The sequence below is a fragment of the Pimephales promelas genome, chromosome 10 (genome assembly GCF_988280905.1).
Source record: "Pimephales promelas chromosome 10, fPimPro1.hap1.1, whole genome shotgun sequence".
In the NCBI taxonomy this organism is placed as follows: Eukaryota; Metazoa; Chordata; class Actinopteri; order Cypriniformes; family Leuciscidae; genus Pimephales; species Pimephales promelas.
In genome coordinates this window covers 14,896,292-14,913,128 of record NC_142778.1, presented here as the reverse complement: position 1 = coordinate 14,913,128, position 16,837 = coordinate 14,896,292, and the positions used below count along the sequence as shown (strand labels likewise).

Sequence of the window (16,837 nt, the reverse complement as noted above, 5' to 3'; positions counted from 1 at the left end):
TATTTAAGTTCAGTAATTTCACTTAAATAACAATTAATAGGTAATTGTCATTGCAATTTAAGTGAAATCACTGAACTTAAATATACAAGCTTCATAAAAATTATCATTCTAGAAGAAAATTTCAAATGGCACTTAGAGGCTTTTGCATCTGAACTCTTCAATTTTAGCTCAATGTTTCTCCTGTTTTCTGTGTCAGTGTTGTTAGGAATGTTAGCACTGTTTCATCTGGCTTCAAACTAGTTAAACCACTAAGCATTTGATTAATGGTTTGTATGGGAGAACACACAGTGCTGTTCAGTGGTCATGTGAGCAGGACGATTAGGGAGTAAAAGCATATGTTCTTAGCTCACGCTGAGTCGAGCTGATAAATGTTCAGTTTAGTGCACGGTTCAAATGGGCAGCCCTGTCTTGTTAAGCTTTTGGCACTTTTGCTGTGTACTGTTTCTCATACATAACAGAAATGGCAGGGCTTATCTGTTATTGATAAGAATATGCATAGAGCACAAACATTATTTTGAGCACTTATGGAACTTTTGCTATAATTTTATTGAGGAAAATTATAGCTGGGGATTAACCATACGTGGCCTTTAAGAAATATTGTGGTTGTCTTGTCAGTTCAGAGCTTCAGATCATCAAGGCTTCAGGAATCTTTCTTATTTTCTGCTCTAGTCATTTCTTCTCATTCACAATTATGAAAAGTCTGTCCATTGCTCCAGTGTGTATGTGTTTTTTTTTTCTCCCCCCCAGATACCTCTCTAGCGTAAGTCACCTGATCTTGGATGAAATTCATGAGAGGAGTCTTCAGTCTGATGTTCTTCTCACCATCGTGAAGGACCTGTTAATTGCTCGAAAGGACCTAAAAGTAGTCCTCATGAGTGCGACACTTAACGCTGAGAAATTCAGCAAGTATTTCAGTAAGAGAATTAACATAACTTTAAGATCATGAACTGTGGGAATCCAACCATTCAATAAGGATCAGACACATAACTATGGTAGTCACTGAAGATTGCATGTTCTTTCTCTTATAGATAATTGTCCCATGATCCATATTCCTGGATACACATACCCAGTGAAAGAGTTTTTACTGGAGGATGTGGTAGAATTGCTTAGGTGAGCTCATTTACAATTTCTTTTGTGATATATTTACAAAATGCAATAGTATTTCTTAAGTTTGGGGTCAGTAAACCAATGTAAGAAATGGATACATTCACTGCTCTTACTAAGGATACATTAAAGTGAGCAAAAATGACATTAATTTATAATGTTACAAAATATTTTTATTTCAAATAAATGCATAAAAAACGTTCTATTCGTCAAAGAATCCAAAAAATTATTACTGTTTCCACAAAAATAAGTGTTTAATATATATATATATATATATATATATATATATATATATATATATTCATCAAAGAATATAAGAAATAATAATAATAATAATCAAAAATGTTTCTTGAACACCTACATCAACATATTAGAATGATTTTTGATGGATCATGTGACACTAATGACTGCTGAAAATTCATCTTTTCCATCACAGAAATAATTTACATTTAAATGAAAAAAACCCTTTTATTGACACCAGCCTCAGCAAACGACTCTTTTTTTCAAAGTGGGGAACTATGACGTCAAAGAGGATAAAACACCACCCCCACAGAAGATCAACTCCTACTTCAACACGGCCGGATTAGCCCCGTCCACTGATTCGCGCATTACACGCATAGCTCAATAACATAGGCCTACCTCGTGATGACAAACCGGATCGAGCTACCGAGACGTTCCAGCTGATGAGTGTAAAACCATCTGTTCGCTTGATTTCACTGAGGATTGGTTTGTAAACAAGACTGGATTTGCAGAGCGATTAAGATTAAAGAACAGTGCTGTGCCGTCTATATTGTATCTGACAGGAATGGTGCAACACACGGACTCTGGGTCGAACATGTATGGGCGAATCATTCCGGTTGCCATTTTACAACATATTACATACATATAACGTTTTCACCTATACAACGTTGTCAAAACAATTTTCCCCACGTACACTGACGAGGTGAGTTGAAAGTCATTATAATATGCAAAACTGTGATCCACTCACAGCAGTGGGCGTTTACTTCCAAGTCTTCAGTGCGAGACGGCCATAAAAATCGAGCGTTTGTATGCTGGGTTCAAAACTAGGGTAGAAATAGCTTATTAGTTATTCATTTTGATGTTTTTGAATGCAAAAACCTAGCGAACGTCATAAGTTCACTTCAGACAACAATAAAATAAAATGTGAAAAACCAGTTCATGACCCCTTTAAGGCGAGACACTACAGTTAATTAGGGTAAAAAATAAATTAAAGTAATAAAATAAATATAAATAATAGATATCACCATGAAACTTCCTCAGTTGATTACTTGCACAAGATTTGCAAAACAAATGTATTATAAGTTTTTGAAATTTGCATGTTTAATTATGCAAATTAGGCATTGCCTCATTAAATATGCGCAATTTTGCATATATTTTTGGTATATGATAAAGCCAGGTGCAAAATTCTTTTTTCATTTTATTTAAACACAAGATAAAAAAAAAGTTCAGAGGGATTTCAGGATATATGCTTTCATTACCTTGGAAATAAAAATATACTGTCCATAGCCTTAAAAAACAAAACAAATTTGACATATTTTTTTAAAATTAAAATGTCACATAAATCAGGCCAGGAAAATATCTTCAGAATACTGTTAAGTGTATAACTGGAAAGTTTAGTGAACATAGGTGCTACATAGGCTGAGATATTTGTACAGGAGAATGAAAAAAACCTCACTTTGAGAAAAAGGCATTTAAGAATTTAAGTAGGGAATTTAATACATTTCTATTGGGAAGAAGTGCTTAAAAACATAATAAATGCTCAGGCCTTTAGTAATAATAAGATATAATATTTCAAGCTCATGAAAACTAAACTGATTATTTAATAACATGGCAGGAATAAAGGCCTACAACTGCAGTACCTCAATGAATTAACATTGGCAGAGTACACCACGTAATGCGTCTGAGTGAATCACATTAGCAGAAACCAGCATTAGCCAATGAGATTTTGTCAATAGCTTTAAATCACCCTTTGGACATGGCCGATTGGTTACTAATAGAAAGGAAATGCCCATATTTGGGTTACATAGCGTTGTGCAGGAGATTCAGAGCTTTACAATGATACCGGTCATGACTGACTTCAGTAAACAGATGGAACTTGGCATGTCCCCATGTCTTTCTTTCCTCAGTGGAAGAGAAAATATTTTTTTAGAGGAAAATATTTCTGGATTTTTCTTCGAGTGGTAAATGGACTGCATTTACAGTGGGACCAAAAAGTATTTAGTCAGCCACTGATTGTGCAAGTTCTCCTACTTAGAATAATGAGAGAGATCTGTAATTTTCATCATAGGTACACTTCACTTCATTTTGAGAGACAAAATGAGAAAAAAAAATCCAGGAAATCACATTGTAGGATTTTTAAAGAATGTATTTATAAATTATGGTGGAAAATAAGTATTTGGTCACCCACAAACCAGCAAGATTTCTGGCTCTCACTGACCTGTAACAACCCCTGCGTCCCAATTCGCTTACTTATACTACGCCCTAAAAGTATGTACTCTTTTTGTGAAGAAAAAGTACATACTTTTGAGTGTGTAGCAAAAGAGTAGGCAAGCTTTGGGACATACTATCTCGTCATCTTTAACGGACAGCTCTGTCGCTGCGTGCATCCTAACACCATAAACTGCCCTGTCAATCATCTTGTCACAGTTAAAATCCTCCATTCAATCTAATTTGATTTCCTACCGTTTAGGGAGCACGTTCATCTGCCAATCGTGGGTCTTTAATGCGGATACTTTCCTCGTGTTTTGCTATTTGAATATAATGATGCATTTAAAAAGTAATGGCTAACGTATCCTTACAAAAGTTCACAATGCTGCTGCAGATGCAATATAATGTGGAGAACATTGAATAAATTATTTTCGTTAGGTTAGATAGTGATAATTAATCACTCAAACCTCTTTATCTAAACCTCTCAACATAACCGCGGGACTCGCGCTACCTCCGTGTCTGTAGTTTTTTAACACTTTTTACTCGTGTTTGTAGTTCTCTAACCGAATCCTCGTCCAACGCGCAATGGGTTGTGGGCAATATCAGCCGTTAGAGTGTGCATCGATCTACACTTCGGATTCTGACCGGAAAAAGTAGACCATCCGGGTATCTTTGAAACACTCATTTCAACATACTACGGTTTGGGACGCACTAATTCTATTTTCGAATCCTATTTAGGACGGATAGTATGCGAATTGGGACGCAGTGAACTTCTTTAAGAAGCTTTTCTGTCCTCCGCTCGTTACCTGTATTATTGGCACCTGTTTGAACCCGTTATCTGTATAAAAGACACCTGTCCACAGCCTCAGTCAAGAAAATTGTAGACCTGCACCAGGCTGGGAAGAGTGAATCTACAATAGGCAAGCAGCTTCCAAATCAACTGTGGGAGCAATTGTAAGAAAATGGAAGACATACAAGACCACTCATAATCTTCCTCGATCTGGGGCTCCATGCAAGATCTCATCCTGTGGGGTCATCATGAGAACGGTGAGCAAAAATTCCAGAAATACACGGGGGGACCTGATGAATGACCTGCAGAGAGCTGGGACAAAAGTAACAAAGGCTACCATAAGTAACACACTACACCGAGGGGGACTCAAATCCTGCAGTGCCAGGCGTGTCCCCCTGCTTAAGCCAGTACATGTCCAGGCCCATCTGAAGTTTGCTAGAGAGCATATGGATGATCCAGAAGAGGAATGGGAGAATATCATGTGGTCAGATGAAACCAAAATAGAACTTTTTGGTAAAAACTCAACTCGTCGTGTTTGGAGGAAGAAGAATGCAGAGTTGCGTCCCAAGAACACCATACCTACTCTGAAGCATGGGGGAGGAAACATCATGCTTTGGGGCTGTTTTTCTGCAAAGGGGACAGAAAAACTGATCCGTGTTGAGGGAAGAATGAACGGGGGCATGTATCGTGAGATTTTAAGCCAAAACCTCTTTCCATCAGTGAGAGCCTTGAAGATGAAACGTGGCTGGGTCTTCCAGCATGACAATGATCACAAACACACCGCCCCAGCAACGAAGGAGTGGCTCCGTAAAAAGCATTTCAAGGTCCTGGAGTGGTCTAGCCAGTCTCCAGACCTCAACCCCATAGAAAATTTGTGGAGGGAGTTGAAAGTCTGTGTTGCCCAGCGACAGCCCCGAAACATCACTGTTCTAGAGGAGATCTGCACGGAGGAATGGGCCAAAATACCAGCTACGGTGTGTGCAAACCTGGTGAAGACTTACAGGAAACGTTTGACCTCTGTTAGGGGTGGCACGGTTCACGAAACCGACGGTTCGGTTTGTATCACGGTTTTAGTGTCACGGTTTTCGGTTCTGTACGGTTCTTGTTATTTTTTTCTTTTAATCTTTAACACTCCAGAGATGTACTTCAGCATGTGATATATAGCTTAATTATCCACACTTTAGGATACAGTATAAAAAATGACTATCTCAGAGGAAAGCTATAGGTGAGATTTTGACACAGCAAGAAAGAAGAAATTGACATGCTTTTCGTTTATTTGGCAAAAAAAAGGAGAATGTGTATCACTATGTCTACAAGAACTTGTGCATTTTTATCACACAAATCTTATTTACACAAAGAAATTAACTTGCATTTATGAACTGACAACTTTTGTAGCTCTTACAAAAATTCTATCTTTCAAAAGAAAAAAAGAGGAACTACACTGTCTTTTATGAATAAGTCAATATACATGAAACCTCATTGCCTATAATTAGGCTATAGAAATAGCAAAGGCCATAAACATAAAGTGAAAAGTTCAACCTCAACACAAAAAACAGTATCAACAATGCTTCTATTCCCAAAAAGTGAGGGTACCTTTTTTTCAGTTTAAATTAAAGTGCAGGATTTGGAAACATTTGACTGAAGCTCTTATCTAAACATAAAGTGCCACTGTAACGTTATATTAAAATACCATAACATGAAATCAAAAATGTCCCCACACACCGGACTTATAGACTTATAGGACGCTGGCGCATCCTCCAACTCCCTCATCTCTCCCACTTGCCATTTCTCCGCGTGCCGTGACCTGCAGCGCTCCATACTCCACTTTTACTGGCTTGTTTACTAACTTGAACCGGCGCTGCACAGAGCGATCGGTAATGACATCAAATATCGCGAAAGTGAGTGACGGAGCCGTCGTTCCCGCTCTAGTGTGATGTTATTCACCGGTCGCTCTGTGCAGCGCCGGTCCAAGTCGAACAAGCTTACGTCGCGCGAAAAGAAAACACACGTCACATACGGGCACGAGGTTACATTGCGCATGCGTCGAACCGTGAGACGCACACACGCTCCGAACCGAGACAAGCGAACCGAACGGTTCGGGTGTTTTTTCATGTACCGTGCCACCCCTAACCTCTGTCATTGCCAACAGAGGTTACGTTACAAAGTATTGAGTTGAACTTTTGTTATTGACCAAATACTTATCTTTCACCATAATTTACAAATAATTTCTTTAAGAATCCTACAATGTGATTTCCTGGATTTTTTTTTTTCATTTTGTCTCTCATAGTTGAAGTGTACCTATGATGAAAATTACAGACCTCTCTCATCATTCTAAAGTAGGAGAACTTGCACAATCAGTGGCTGACTAAATACTTTTGGCCCCACTCTATATAGCACTTTATCAGACCCAATGGCCACCAAAGTGCTTTACATATTGCCTCACATTCACCCATTCACGCACTCATTCATACACTGATGGTGGTGTTAGCCATGCAAGGTGCCATCCAGCTCGTCGGGAGCAGCTTGGGTTAGCGAGGTGTGACGAGGGATTGAACCACCAACCTTCCAGTTTGTAGACAACCTACATGAACCACTGCTGCCCAGAAAAATCCAGAAATGTTTTCCTCAAAAAAAAATTTAATTTAAAAAAAAAAAAATAATAATTTTCTCTTCCACTGAGGAAGGGTAGACATGGATATCTTGGATGGCATTGGGGTGAGTAAATTATTAAGAAATTTTCATTTTGAGGTGAACTAATTCTTTAAGCAGCTCTGTTCTTTACAGTTCATCAGTTCACACATTTACTAATCACAGCTTTTTGAATTACTATGGGAGATTAACTGATGACACACTTGTAATTTTTCAGAGATCTATTCCTATTTCTTTTTATTTTGTAGTAGTTTTAACTCCATTTGAGAATTTCCCACATGAAATGGCACAATGGCTACAATATATGCAGGAAAGAAGTTGACGGACTGAATGCTGGGAGTGTCTTCTAACTTTGTTTCATAGATTCCAGCCAAAGCAACATGACCGAAGACCTCGCTATAAGAGAGGGTTTATGCATGGACAGAATGCACGGCCAGAGAAAGAGCAGAAAGAGGCAGAATACCATGAAAGCTGGCCCTGTTACGCCCGTACGCTCAGAGATCGGTCAGTATTTTTTGAAAAACAACTCAGTAATAAATCTATTCCCATATTGAATGCAACCTCAAACTTTGATGTACAAACGCATTAAAGTAAATGCAAACTATTTAACGAATTGCCTCATTTTATTGCCTTGAGTTATTTAGTGCCGTTTGACAATACAGCTTTTTGGGGGGGGGGGGGGCTGAAATTAGGCATTGTTTATGTTTTTTCTTGCAGCTGTTAAAGTGAATTTTTGAAGTATAAATATTTAGCAGCGCTTGTGTTGAGTCACTGAGATGTGCTGTAGCATGACCTGTCTGCTGTCTGTGATTGGCAGGTACTCAGACAGCACCATTGACACGCTTCAGATGATGGATGATGATGAGAAGATCAATCTGGAGCTCATCGTAGGATTGATCCGACACATCGTAATGAAAGAGGATGTGAGTGCCTTCCTTGTAAGCCTGGCTGTTATTTTTGTGTGTTTGAGTGTGTGTCCAAGTGACTTGGCTAAATCAGGGCCAGATGGTGAGCCACGAGTAAAGCAGAAACATGTTGGCATTAAATGTGTGTTAATGAAACTACTTAACAGACTCTCCTCTCCTCTCCCAATACCACATTCATATCCTGTTCATATTACTACGAGTTCATACTCTACATGGATACAATTAGTCTGAATTCTTAAATATGAGAAATATGATTATCTTATAAAAAACTACTTTTATACCCCTTAAATGGCTCATATTATTTTTTTTCCACCGAGGTCTACTTTTGTAGCTCATCTAGTTTAAACCCATCTATATGTGTGTGTGTGTGTGTATGTGTATACACACACACACATATAAAAAAAAAAAAAAAAAAACTTGTCTTCCGACCTTTTACCGTCATGTATTCTCAAATGCTGAAATTAAGATTAATTAAGATTGCGAGATCAAATGGTTTAAAAAAAAATACAATTGAAAATGCATTTAAAAATATTGTATACCTAAAAGATGAATTGAATTGAGTAAATGGTTTTACATTTTATATTGCACAGATATTTATATTTTATATTTATATTTACACGGAATATTATTTGGATAAAAAGTAAAATCAGCACTTCAATTTGTTCTGTAAAATCTTTCTTGGTGCACAAATTACCAAGTCATTACCAAGTCTTCATTACATTAAGTCTTCACCAAATGTCCGTTTGGGCCACTTTTATCATTTTATGGTCATACTCAAAAATAGTAACCAACTGAAGATGTGGCCTAGTGATTACAAGGTACATGCTTAATTACACATTGAGCCATGGTGTTATGTAGTCAAACATTTACATTTTGTGATACAGCATAATTGTATATAAATTGAATTACTGTATGGCAGTTAAGAGTCCATTGACCCTTACTAGGATAGTGCAGCAATAAATAAAAATAAATAAAAATAAAGTAGAGTCCAAAATGTCAGAGACAGCAGGGTGGGTTGTCATATAGGAGGTGAGTTCTGCGATTGTAAGACTGTAAGAAGAAATAAGCTCTGACTTGAAAACATAACCTCTAAAATGACAGGCAAATATCCTGCCCTGTACTGTGAGGCAGATTAGATGGGACTAGTTCATAGTTCAAAGTATTGTCTTTGCTTGGGAGTAAGATTAAGAGCAAAGTTTTTGTACAAAGGAGCACTTGCATCATCAATGTCACAGTCCTGGATGTCACAGCAGAACAGGAAGATTAAGTTTTGATAATTAATCATAACATGTGGGAATAATGGGCTTTTTATGGTCAGGTTTGTTTTGCTCCACACAGGGGAATCTGGGTCACCGAATGCTCTGAAACGTATTCATACACTTGCCTATTCCTGTTGGAATGCACAACCAGCGACACGCTCATGTGCAAGCATGCACTGCAAGAGCAAGTTGATTCTGTTTAATTTGTCATGACATGTACCCTTGATGTGACGTTGCTGGCATGTTAAATATAGAACCAGGGCCGCCTAGGAACACTTCATGTTTTATCTCCCTCTTGCCTTACGACTGAATTTTTATGAATTTTTATTTTTAAACCATCGGATTGCTTTTGCTAACATAATAGATTTGATCTGAGTTTGGTTGGCAGCTCCATTTTTAGGACCAAAGTTACTCATCAGATTGCAGTGTGGAAATGCACTTTGTGATTTAGGAACCCTCAAAAATATTTTTTGAAAACAAAAAACTGAAAACCCTTAATTTTGTCCTTGTGACTTCATTAATGGTGTCTTTGTTTGCAAGTAAGTGTGTGTGGTTGAGTGGTTAAGTCACGTTTGATATGACACATAGGTGATACTTGACTGTTGGCTTCCAGGGTGGCTTCCAAGGTGTTATGTGGTTACCAGGGCATTCTGAGTTGTTATGTGGTTTACATGATCCAAGTGAAAAAATATATATTTTTATTATCGTCATCCTTGTTTGTTAGGGGGTAATTCATATTTGTAACCTGTCCTGAAATGAGCGCTGCAGTTTGGGAAAGAGGTTGGTAAGATTTTTAGGATGTTTTTGAAAACCTTTATGCTCATCAAGACTGCATTTATTTGACCGAAAATACAGTAAAAACAGTTCAATTGTGAAACAATATTACAATTTTAAAATAACTTTTTTTTTCTTCTTTCATATATTTTAATAATACTAAAATATAATAAGTTCCTAAAGGATTATTAGGAACACCATATTAATACTGTGTTTGACCCCCTTTTGCCTCCAGAACTGCCTTAAAAGGATATTCCACCATTTTTTTGTATTAAATTATGTTATTCCCTTAACTAAGACGAGTTGATACATACCTCTGTCGTCTCAGTGCGTGAACTCAATCGCTCTGGCGCGCGCGAGACACTTTGATCGCACTTAACTAGCCCAGTTCCTTCAATATGGGCCAAGCAGAGAAGCGACCAAACACCTCCATGTTTTCCCTATTTAAATACAGTTACACGAGTAGTGTAACTCAACCTAGGACGGTGACACAAAATAAAAATTTGTGCTTTTCTAAGTGGATAACTATATTTTATGGCGGAATACCCCAGCAAGTGCTTGGGAGCACTTTGACTCGGCGCATATTTATCTATGGACTCGGCGCAGTAATATCACTCTGGAGAGTGAGAGGGGGGAGAGGACTTTACACAAGTGATGATATTACTGCGCCGAGTCGAAGTGCTCCCAAGCACTTGCTGTGGTATTCCGCCAGTTTCTCCACTTTAATCCACTTTACACGCTTAGAAAAGTGCAACGTTTTATTTTGGGTCGAGTTACACTGCTCGAGTAACTGTATTTAAATAGCGAAAATGTGAAGGTGTTTGGTCGCTTCTCTGCGTGGCCCATATTAAATGAACTGGGCTAGTTAAGTGAGATCAAAGTGTCTCGCACGTCAGAGCAATTGAGTGCACACACTGAGACGACAGAGGTATGTGTATCAACTCGTCTTAGTTAAGGGAATAATATAGTTTAATATGAAAAAACGTTGGAGTATCCCTTCAATTCTTGATTCATTGATTCAACAAGGTGCTGAAAACATTCTTTGGAAATGTTGGCCCATATTGATAGGATAGCAACTTGCAGTTGATTTTGCAGATTTGTGGGATGCACATCCAGGGCACGAAGCTCCCATTCCACCACATCCCAAAGATTCTCTATTGGGTTGAGATCTGGTGAAATGAATTTGAAATGTTTCAAGCTTTGTGACATGGTGCATTATTCTGCTGGAAGTAGCCATCAGAGGATGGGTAAATCATGGCCATAAAGGGATGGACATGGTCAGAAACAATGCTCAGGTAGGCCGTGGCATTTTAAAGATGCCCAATTGGCACTAAGGGGCCTAAAGTGTGCCAAGAAAACATCCCCCACACCATTACACCACCACCACCAGCCTGCACAGTGGTAACAATGCATGATGGATCCATGCTCTCATTATGTTTACTAACATATTCTGACAAATTCTGACTCTTCCATCTGAATTGTCTCAAGAGATTTGCATTGTGTGCATTCTTTCCTGTGGTACCCAAGTGTGTGTGTATGTATATATTTATAAACATTTCTAGTAATTATGTAGTTAATTCTCATGCTGTATTTTCAGACAGTTATGGAATATGTATCCTCTCCCCCAAATTGTCACTATTAAAACACTAAAAAAAAAAGTTACAACTAGAACAACCATTGCAATTTTGCTAATATTTCTAATGTAATCTTTCTTTGTAAATCGTATATATTTTATCATGCATATTTCAAAGGTAAGGATTCATTAGTTTGAATTTTGGAATAAACACTATAATAACATCTTAGTTGATAATTCAATATACATACATTATTTTTGACAAAACATACTATACAGTGGTATGAATAAGTTTTGGCACCCATGCTAAAGTTGCCTAAAAAGAGGAATAAAAAATCATCTTTTGGATATTGATCTTAATGCCTTAATTAGAAAAATGAGGAAAACTCCAACCTTTAAGGACACCAATTTTCTTTGTGAATGAATAATGTATCATAAATAAATAAATGTTTTTCCTTAAAATACAGGGTGCATAAGTCCGGGCACCCCTATGTTAAATTCCCATAGAGTCAGGCAGATTTTTATTTTTAAAAGCCAGTTATTTCATGGATCCAGGATAATATGCATCCTGATAAAGTTCCCTTGGCCTTTGGAATTAAAATATCCCCACATCATCACACACCTTCCACCACACCTAGAGATTGGCACGGTTTTACTTCAGTTAGCCTAATAGCTGGTTTGCCCGGACTTATGCACCCTGTATTTTAAGGAAAAACATTTATTTATTTTATGATACATTATTCATTCACAAAGAAAATTGGTGTCCTTAAAGGTTGGACTTTTCCTCATTTTTCTAATTAAGGCATTAAGATCAATATCCAAAAGATGATTTTTTTTATTCCTCTTTTTAGGCAACTTTAGCATGGGTGCCAAAACTTATTCATACCACTGTATATTTAACAAATGAGTAGAAATTGGCGATTAAAAGCTAATTTTATGTGAAAGTAGTCTTTTTTTTTTTTTTTTTTTTTTTTTTTTTTTACAGTAAAAACTTTATAATCTATCCAAAAACTAATCAATCAAATCTTGTCTAAACATTCATATTTAGTCTGTAACATATCGTGTGTATGATATATTAGCATATAAATGTTAATTTGCAGTTTGTTTCTTAAACAAAGACATTTTATTTCAACATATTTCAGTCTATTTTTACTTATCTCAGTAGCCTATAGCAATATAGTTTGGTCAAAGCTTGGTTGAGTTTGAATAAACCGCAAAGTTTTAGTAAACAACAGTACACGTCTGTGCTGTTCATTCTTTAGTTCACACACAGGAACGCGATTCATATTTAAACAGGCTTTTGTGGTTTACAGACATTATTCCATGTCGCGATTAGAATGAAGCACTTAAAAATAAATAACTTAATACTATTCACGTCAGCTTGATGCATTGCTCCTCGAAATGACGTTTTTTTTCAGGATTATTAGATTGAATTATTTCTCACAGCACATCAAGATGACAAAGTAAATGATTCTTATTAAACTTGATGTGTTTTATCCAGCTGTTGTGGGTGTTGACACGTTTTCATGGCTTGCCTCAGATTACTTGCATTTGAATAGCGCATGCTCTCAGTGAGCGTGCTCTCATTAAAACTTAATGAGTTATAATGAGCTGAAAAGAAAATTACTGACATCACTCTTTTTTCATAGAGACAGATTACATTAATTGAGAATATATATATATATATATATATATTGTCACGGGGTGAAGAAACACTCGACAAGGCTGGCTTCGTGAAAAGGCCACAGAGGGTGGATTTATTTACAATCAAATAAAGTTGGTGAAAAGTTCAGCTGGCGTGTGGTGGCTGGTGCTTTAAGTGCTCTTCCGTGCTCAATTCAAATGAAAGTGGGTTTTCAAAATGTGCTCCACAAATGATGGGCTGTCGGTCACTCGCTGCTTTCTGGGGAGAATAAAGAGAAAGGTTAGACCAGCACTTCCATTCAGTTCAAGACTAGTGTCTGTCTGTTTGTTAAGCATGTGCTGCTTATGTGGCTGTGGGCTGATTGGGAGCAGCTGTGACCGATCAGCCAGCGATGAGGACGTGCAGGTGTTTTGTGTTGGTTGCCAGGGCGACTCCGCTTCCTCTGAGGGTGCTCGTCACTATATATATATATATATATATATATATTTATTATATTACTTAATTTATAAGAATAATTCAAGCTTCATGCCTGTGTCCCTGTATTCCTGCTTGACTGAGTGTTCGCTGAGTTACAGTTCATTTCCAGACATGTTTCAGAATGGACTTCACTGACAGAAAGAACGCAGAACTCGTATCATGTTTTTTTTTTGTTTTTGTTTTTTTTTGGTGAAAAGCACAACACTTTGTTTTTATTGTGAGTATCCACAAGAAAATAGACACTTAACAGGGTCTAATGGTGTACAACACTTACATATAAGATCAAAATCAATAGTATTTTGACTCTCTTTTGCACTAATAAGAAAAAAAAGTGAGCTGGTATAGCCTACGCGACCGCCGATCCCAGGGGGTTAAATGATGGTACTGTCATTTATCTATTCATGCCTACTTATGCCTACTAAATACAAGTATTACTTTCTTAAAAATAAAATATCTTACCCCAAAATATTGAAAGATATTTAAAAAAATAAGTATGTGATATTATTGAGACGTGGATGCTGCTTTGTCTTTCAGGATGGAGCAATTCTGGTGTTTCTGCCTGGATGGGACGACATTAGCACCCTGCATGATTTGATCATGGCTGACCAGATGTTTAAGTCAGGTAGATTATACATAAATATATATTCTCTACAATTAAAACAGTTTCTCTTCACAAAAGGACGCAGCTACTATGGTTTTCACATACAGGGTCATCCAGAAAGTATTCCACATTTTGTTACAGCCTTATTCCAAAATGGATTAAATTCATTATTTTCCTCAAAATTCTACATACAATACCAATAATGACAATGTGGAAGAATCTTTTCAAGTGTATTAAAAAATAAACACAGCCTTTGCCATGACACTCAAAATTGAGCTCTGGTTTATCTTGTTTCCACTGATCATCCTTAAGATGTTTCTTAATTGGATTCCAACTGTGGAAAACTCTGTTGTTTGGACATGATTTGGAAAGGCACACATCTTTCTATATAAAGTCCCACAGTTAGCAGTGCCTGTCAGAGCACAAACCTAGCCATGATATGTCTGCAGACATTCGAGACAGGATTGTATCAAGGCACAGATCTGGGGGGTCCCAATGAGCACAGTGACTTCCATCATTAGTAAATGGAAGAAGTTCGGAACCACCAGGACACTTCCTAGAGCTGGCCACCCGGCCAAACTGAGCGGTCAGGGGAGAAGGGCCTTAGTCTGGGAGGTGATGAAGAACCCGATGGTCACTCTAAAAGAGCTCCAGCATTTCTCTGTGGAGAGAGGAGAACCTTCAAGAAGAACAACTATCTCTGTACAACTCTAAATGATGACTCTGCAGCACTCCACCAATCATACCTGTATGGAAGGGGTGTGACGATAACCCCAATATTGCGTTAATGAGATGCCTACTGCGGTGTGAGGTCATCACCTCACTTTTTTTTTCTGCTGAAAGTTACAGGAGTGCATAATGGTGTGTGATATGAACTATATATTTACTGTATTCCGCAAGTCATATGTTCAAGGGCTTCTGGAGAAAAAAAAAAACGGTTCCTGCTCAAGGGAGGGACAGTCCATTAAACATGCCGCACAGAGGCGCTGGTGTGAACACTTGCATTTTCCTATCAACAGTGGAAACAACTTAAAATACTCTATCATTTCTGGTCATCCAGAAAATAATTATACATTATTCGCAAATACTTTTATTTGTGTTAACTCACAATAACAAGAAAATGCTGTGCTTTTGTAAAAATAAAACAATCAGGCGCGGTTTCATCGTCTCTGTGAACTGGAGCGCGAGAACTGAAACAAAATATTGCCTATGTAGGCTAAAGCTGGAAATTTCCACTTTAAAAGGAACAAATTCGAACCGAAAGCTAATGCCGGTAGGCCTACCTACCTTCTAATTATGTAATCTGTCTGAAACGTGCATTTCTCTCTAAAGATGCATCCGCTTCACAGCGGAGATGGAGATGTTTTAGCCGACACTGATTTAGAAAACAATAGTTTATTAATAAACAATTAAAATGCCTAATTTTTTCAGACACATTTATTATAGCCTATAACTCACCTACAAATCACCTTTCTGTAGGATGTGGTTATATGGCTCTTCTCATTCAGCACTGTGGGATAAGGAAAAAATGCCATACCATCACAGCCCTACTGTATGGTTGAGTGGCCAGACGGAAGCCACTCCTCAGTAAAAGGCACATGATAGCCCGCCTGGAGTTTGCCAAAATGCACTTGAAGGACTCTCAGACCATGAGAACCAAAATTCTCTGGTCTGATGAAACAAAGATTGAACTGTTTTGCCTGAATGGCAAGCGTCATATCTGGCGGAAGATTGCATTGAGTCAGCAATGGTAAGAGCTACAGTTACAGAGCATCAGAGAATGCTGTTTATATCAATGTGTGTGTGCTATAAAGGTGAAGAGGGAAGCGCAATTCACTGTATCCCCTCTTTATTAAAATTTAGAACAGCTCTTTTCACGCCCTCACAAGTGAGCTAATGCATTCTCTTATAGGAGCAACAAAATGAATCCGTTTTCATGAAATAATCCAAAAATTGTTTCAAAGGATAAAACAATAATTGTCAGTGACCATAATTGTTTATTGAAAGAAGTGTCAAAAACTGCATTTTTGGGCACAGTTACAATTGTCTTTACGCAGAAGAAATACACTGTTCCTCAAATCTATGCTCTCTTTCAGATCGGTTTATCATCATCCCCCTCCACTCTTTGATGCCCACAGTCTCTCAAACTCAAGTGAGTGTTGTAGACAGCTGTGGTAAGGTCTCTGCCTCCCACAACAGCTCTCAAATGTGATCTTTCATGAATGACACTTTGCTCCCTTCAGGTGTTCAAAAAGCCACCCCTGGGAGTGCGCAAGATTGTGATCTCTACCAACATTGCAGAAACCAGGTGTGCTTGTGTGTGTGTGAGAATGTGCTCATGATTATACAAATGCTTTATTATGCTTTTCTGTCTGTTGTACTGTATGATGAAACAAATCTCTATTCATTATCAAACAAAACTGGTTGTTTGAATCTTGACGGTTAACTCTTGTTGCTCCTTTCCTTGCTGGTGCCATCAGTATGCAAAGGTTGAATCATGCAGTGGTCAAGTAGCAAGAGCCAGCTAATTAGAACGCACAGCTTTAAAACTGACTTTGAGAGTTGTCTGTACTCTGTACAAACAAATTCAA

At 37.7% G+C, this 16,837-nt stretch overlaps 1 protein-coding gene across 2 annotated transcripts in view; it reads left to right on the top strand.

Moving 5' to 3' along the window:
• The window catches only part of dhx36 (DEAH-box helicase 36), a 108,368-nt gene that overhangs the window by 29,134 nt on the left and 62,397 nt on the right, over window positions 1-16,837 (top strand). For both annotated transcript variants that reach the window (XM_089135411.1, XM_089135410.1), the window contains exons 8-14: window positions 748-914; window positions 1,029-1,110; window positions 7,355-7,495; window positions 7,809-7,914; window positions 14,180-14,267; window positions 16,343-16,398; window positions 16,490-16,554. In XM_089135411.1, coding sequence (XP_088991537.1) covers window positions 748-914; window positions 1,029-1,110; window positions 7,355-7,495; window positions 7,809-7,914; window positions 14,180-14,267; window positions 16,343-16,398; window positions 16,490-16,554 — 705 coding nt within the window. The remainder of the gene's footprint in view (window positions 1-747; window positions 915-1,028; window positions 1,111-7,354; window positions 7,496-7,808; window positions 7,915-14,179; window positions 14,268-16,342; window positions 16,399-16,489; window positions 16,555-16,837) is intronic.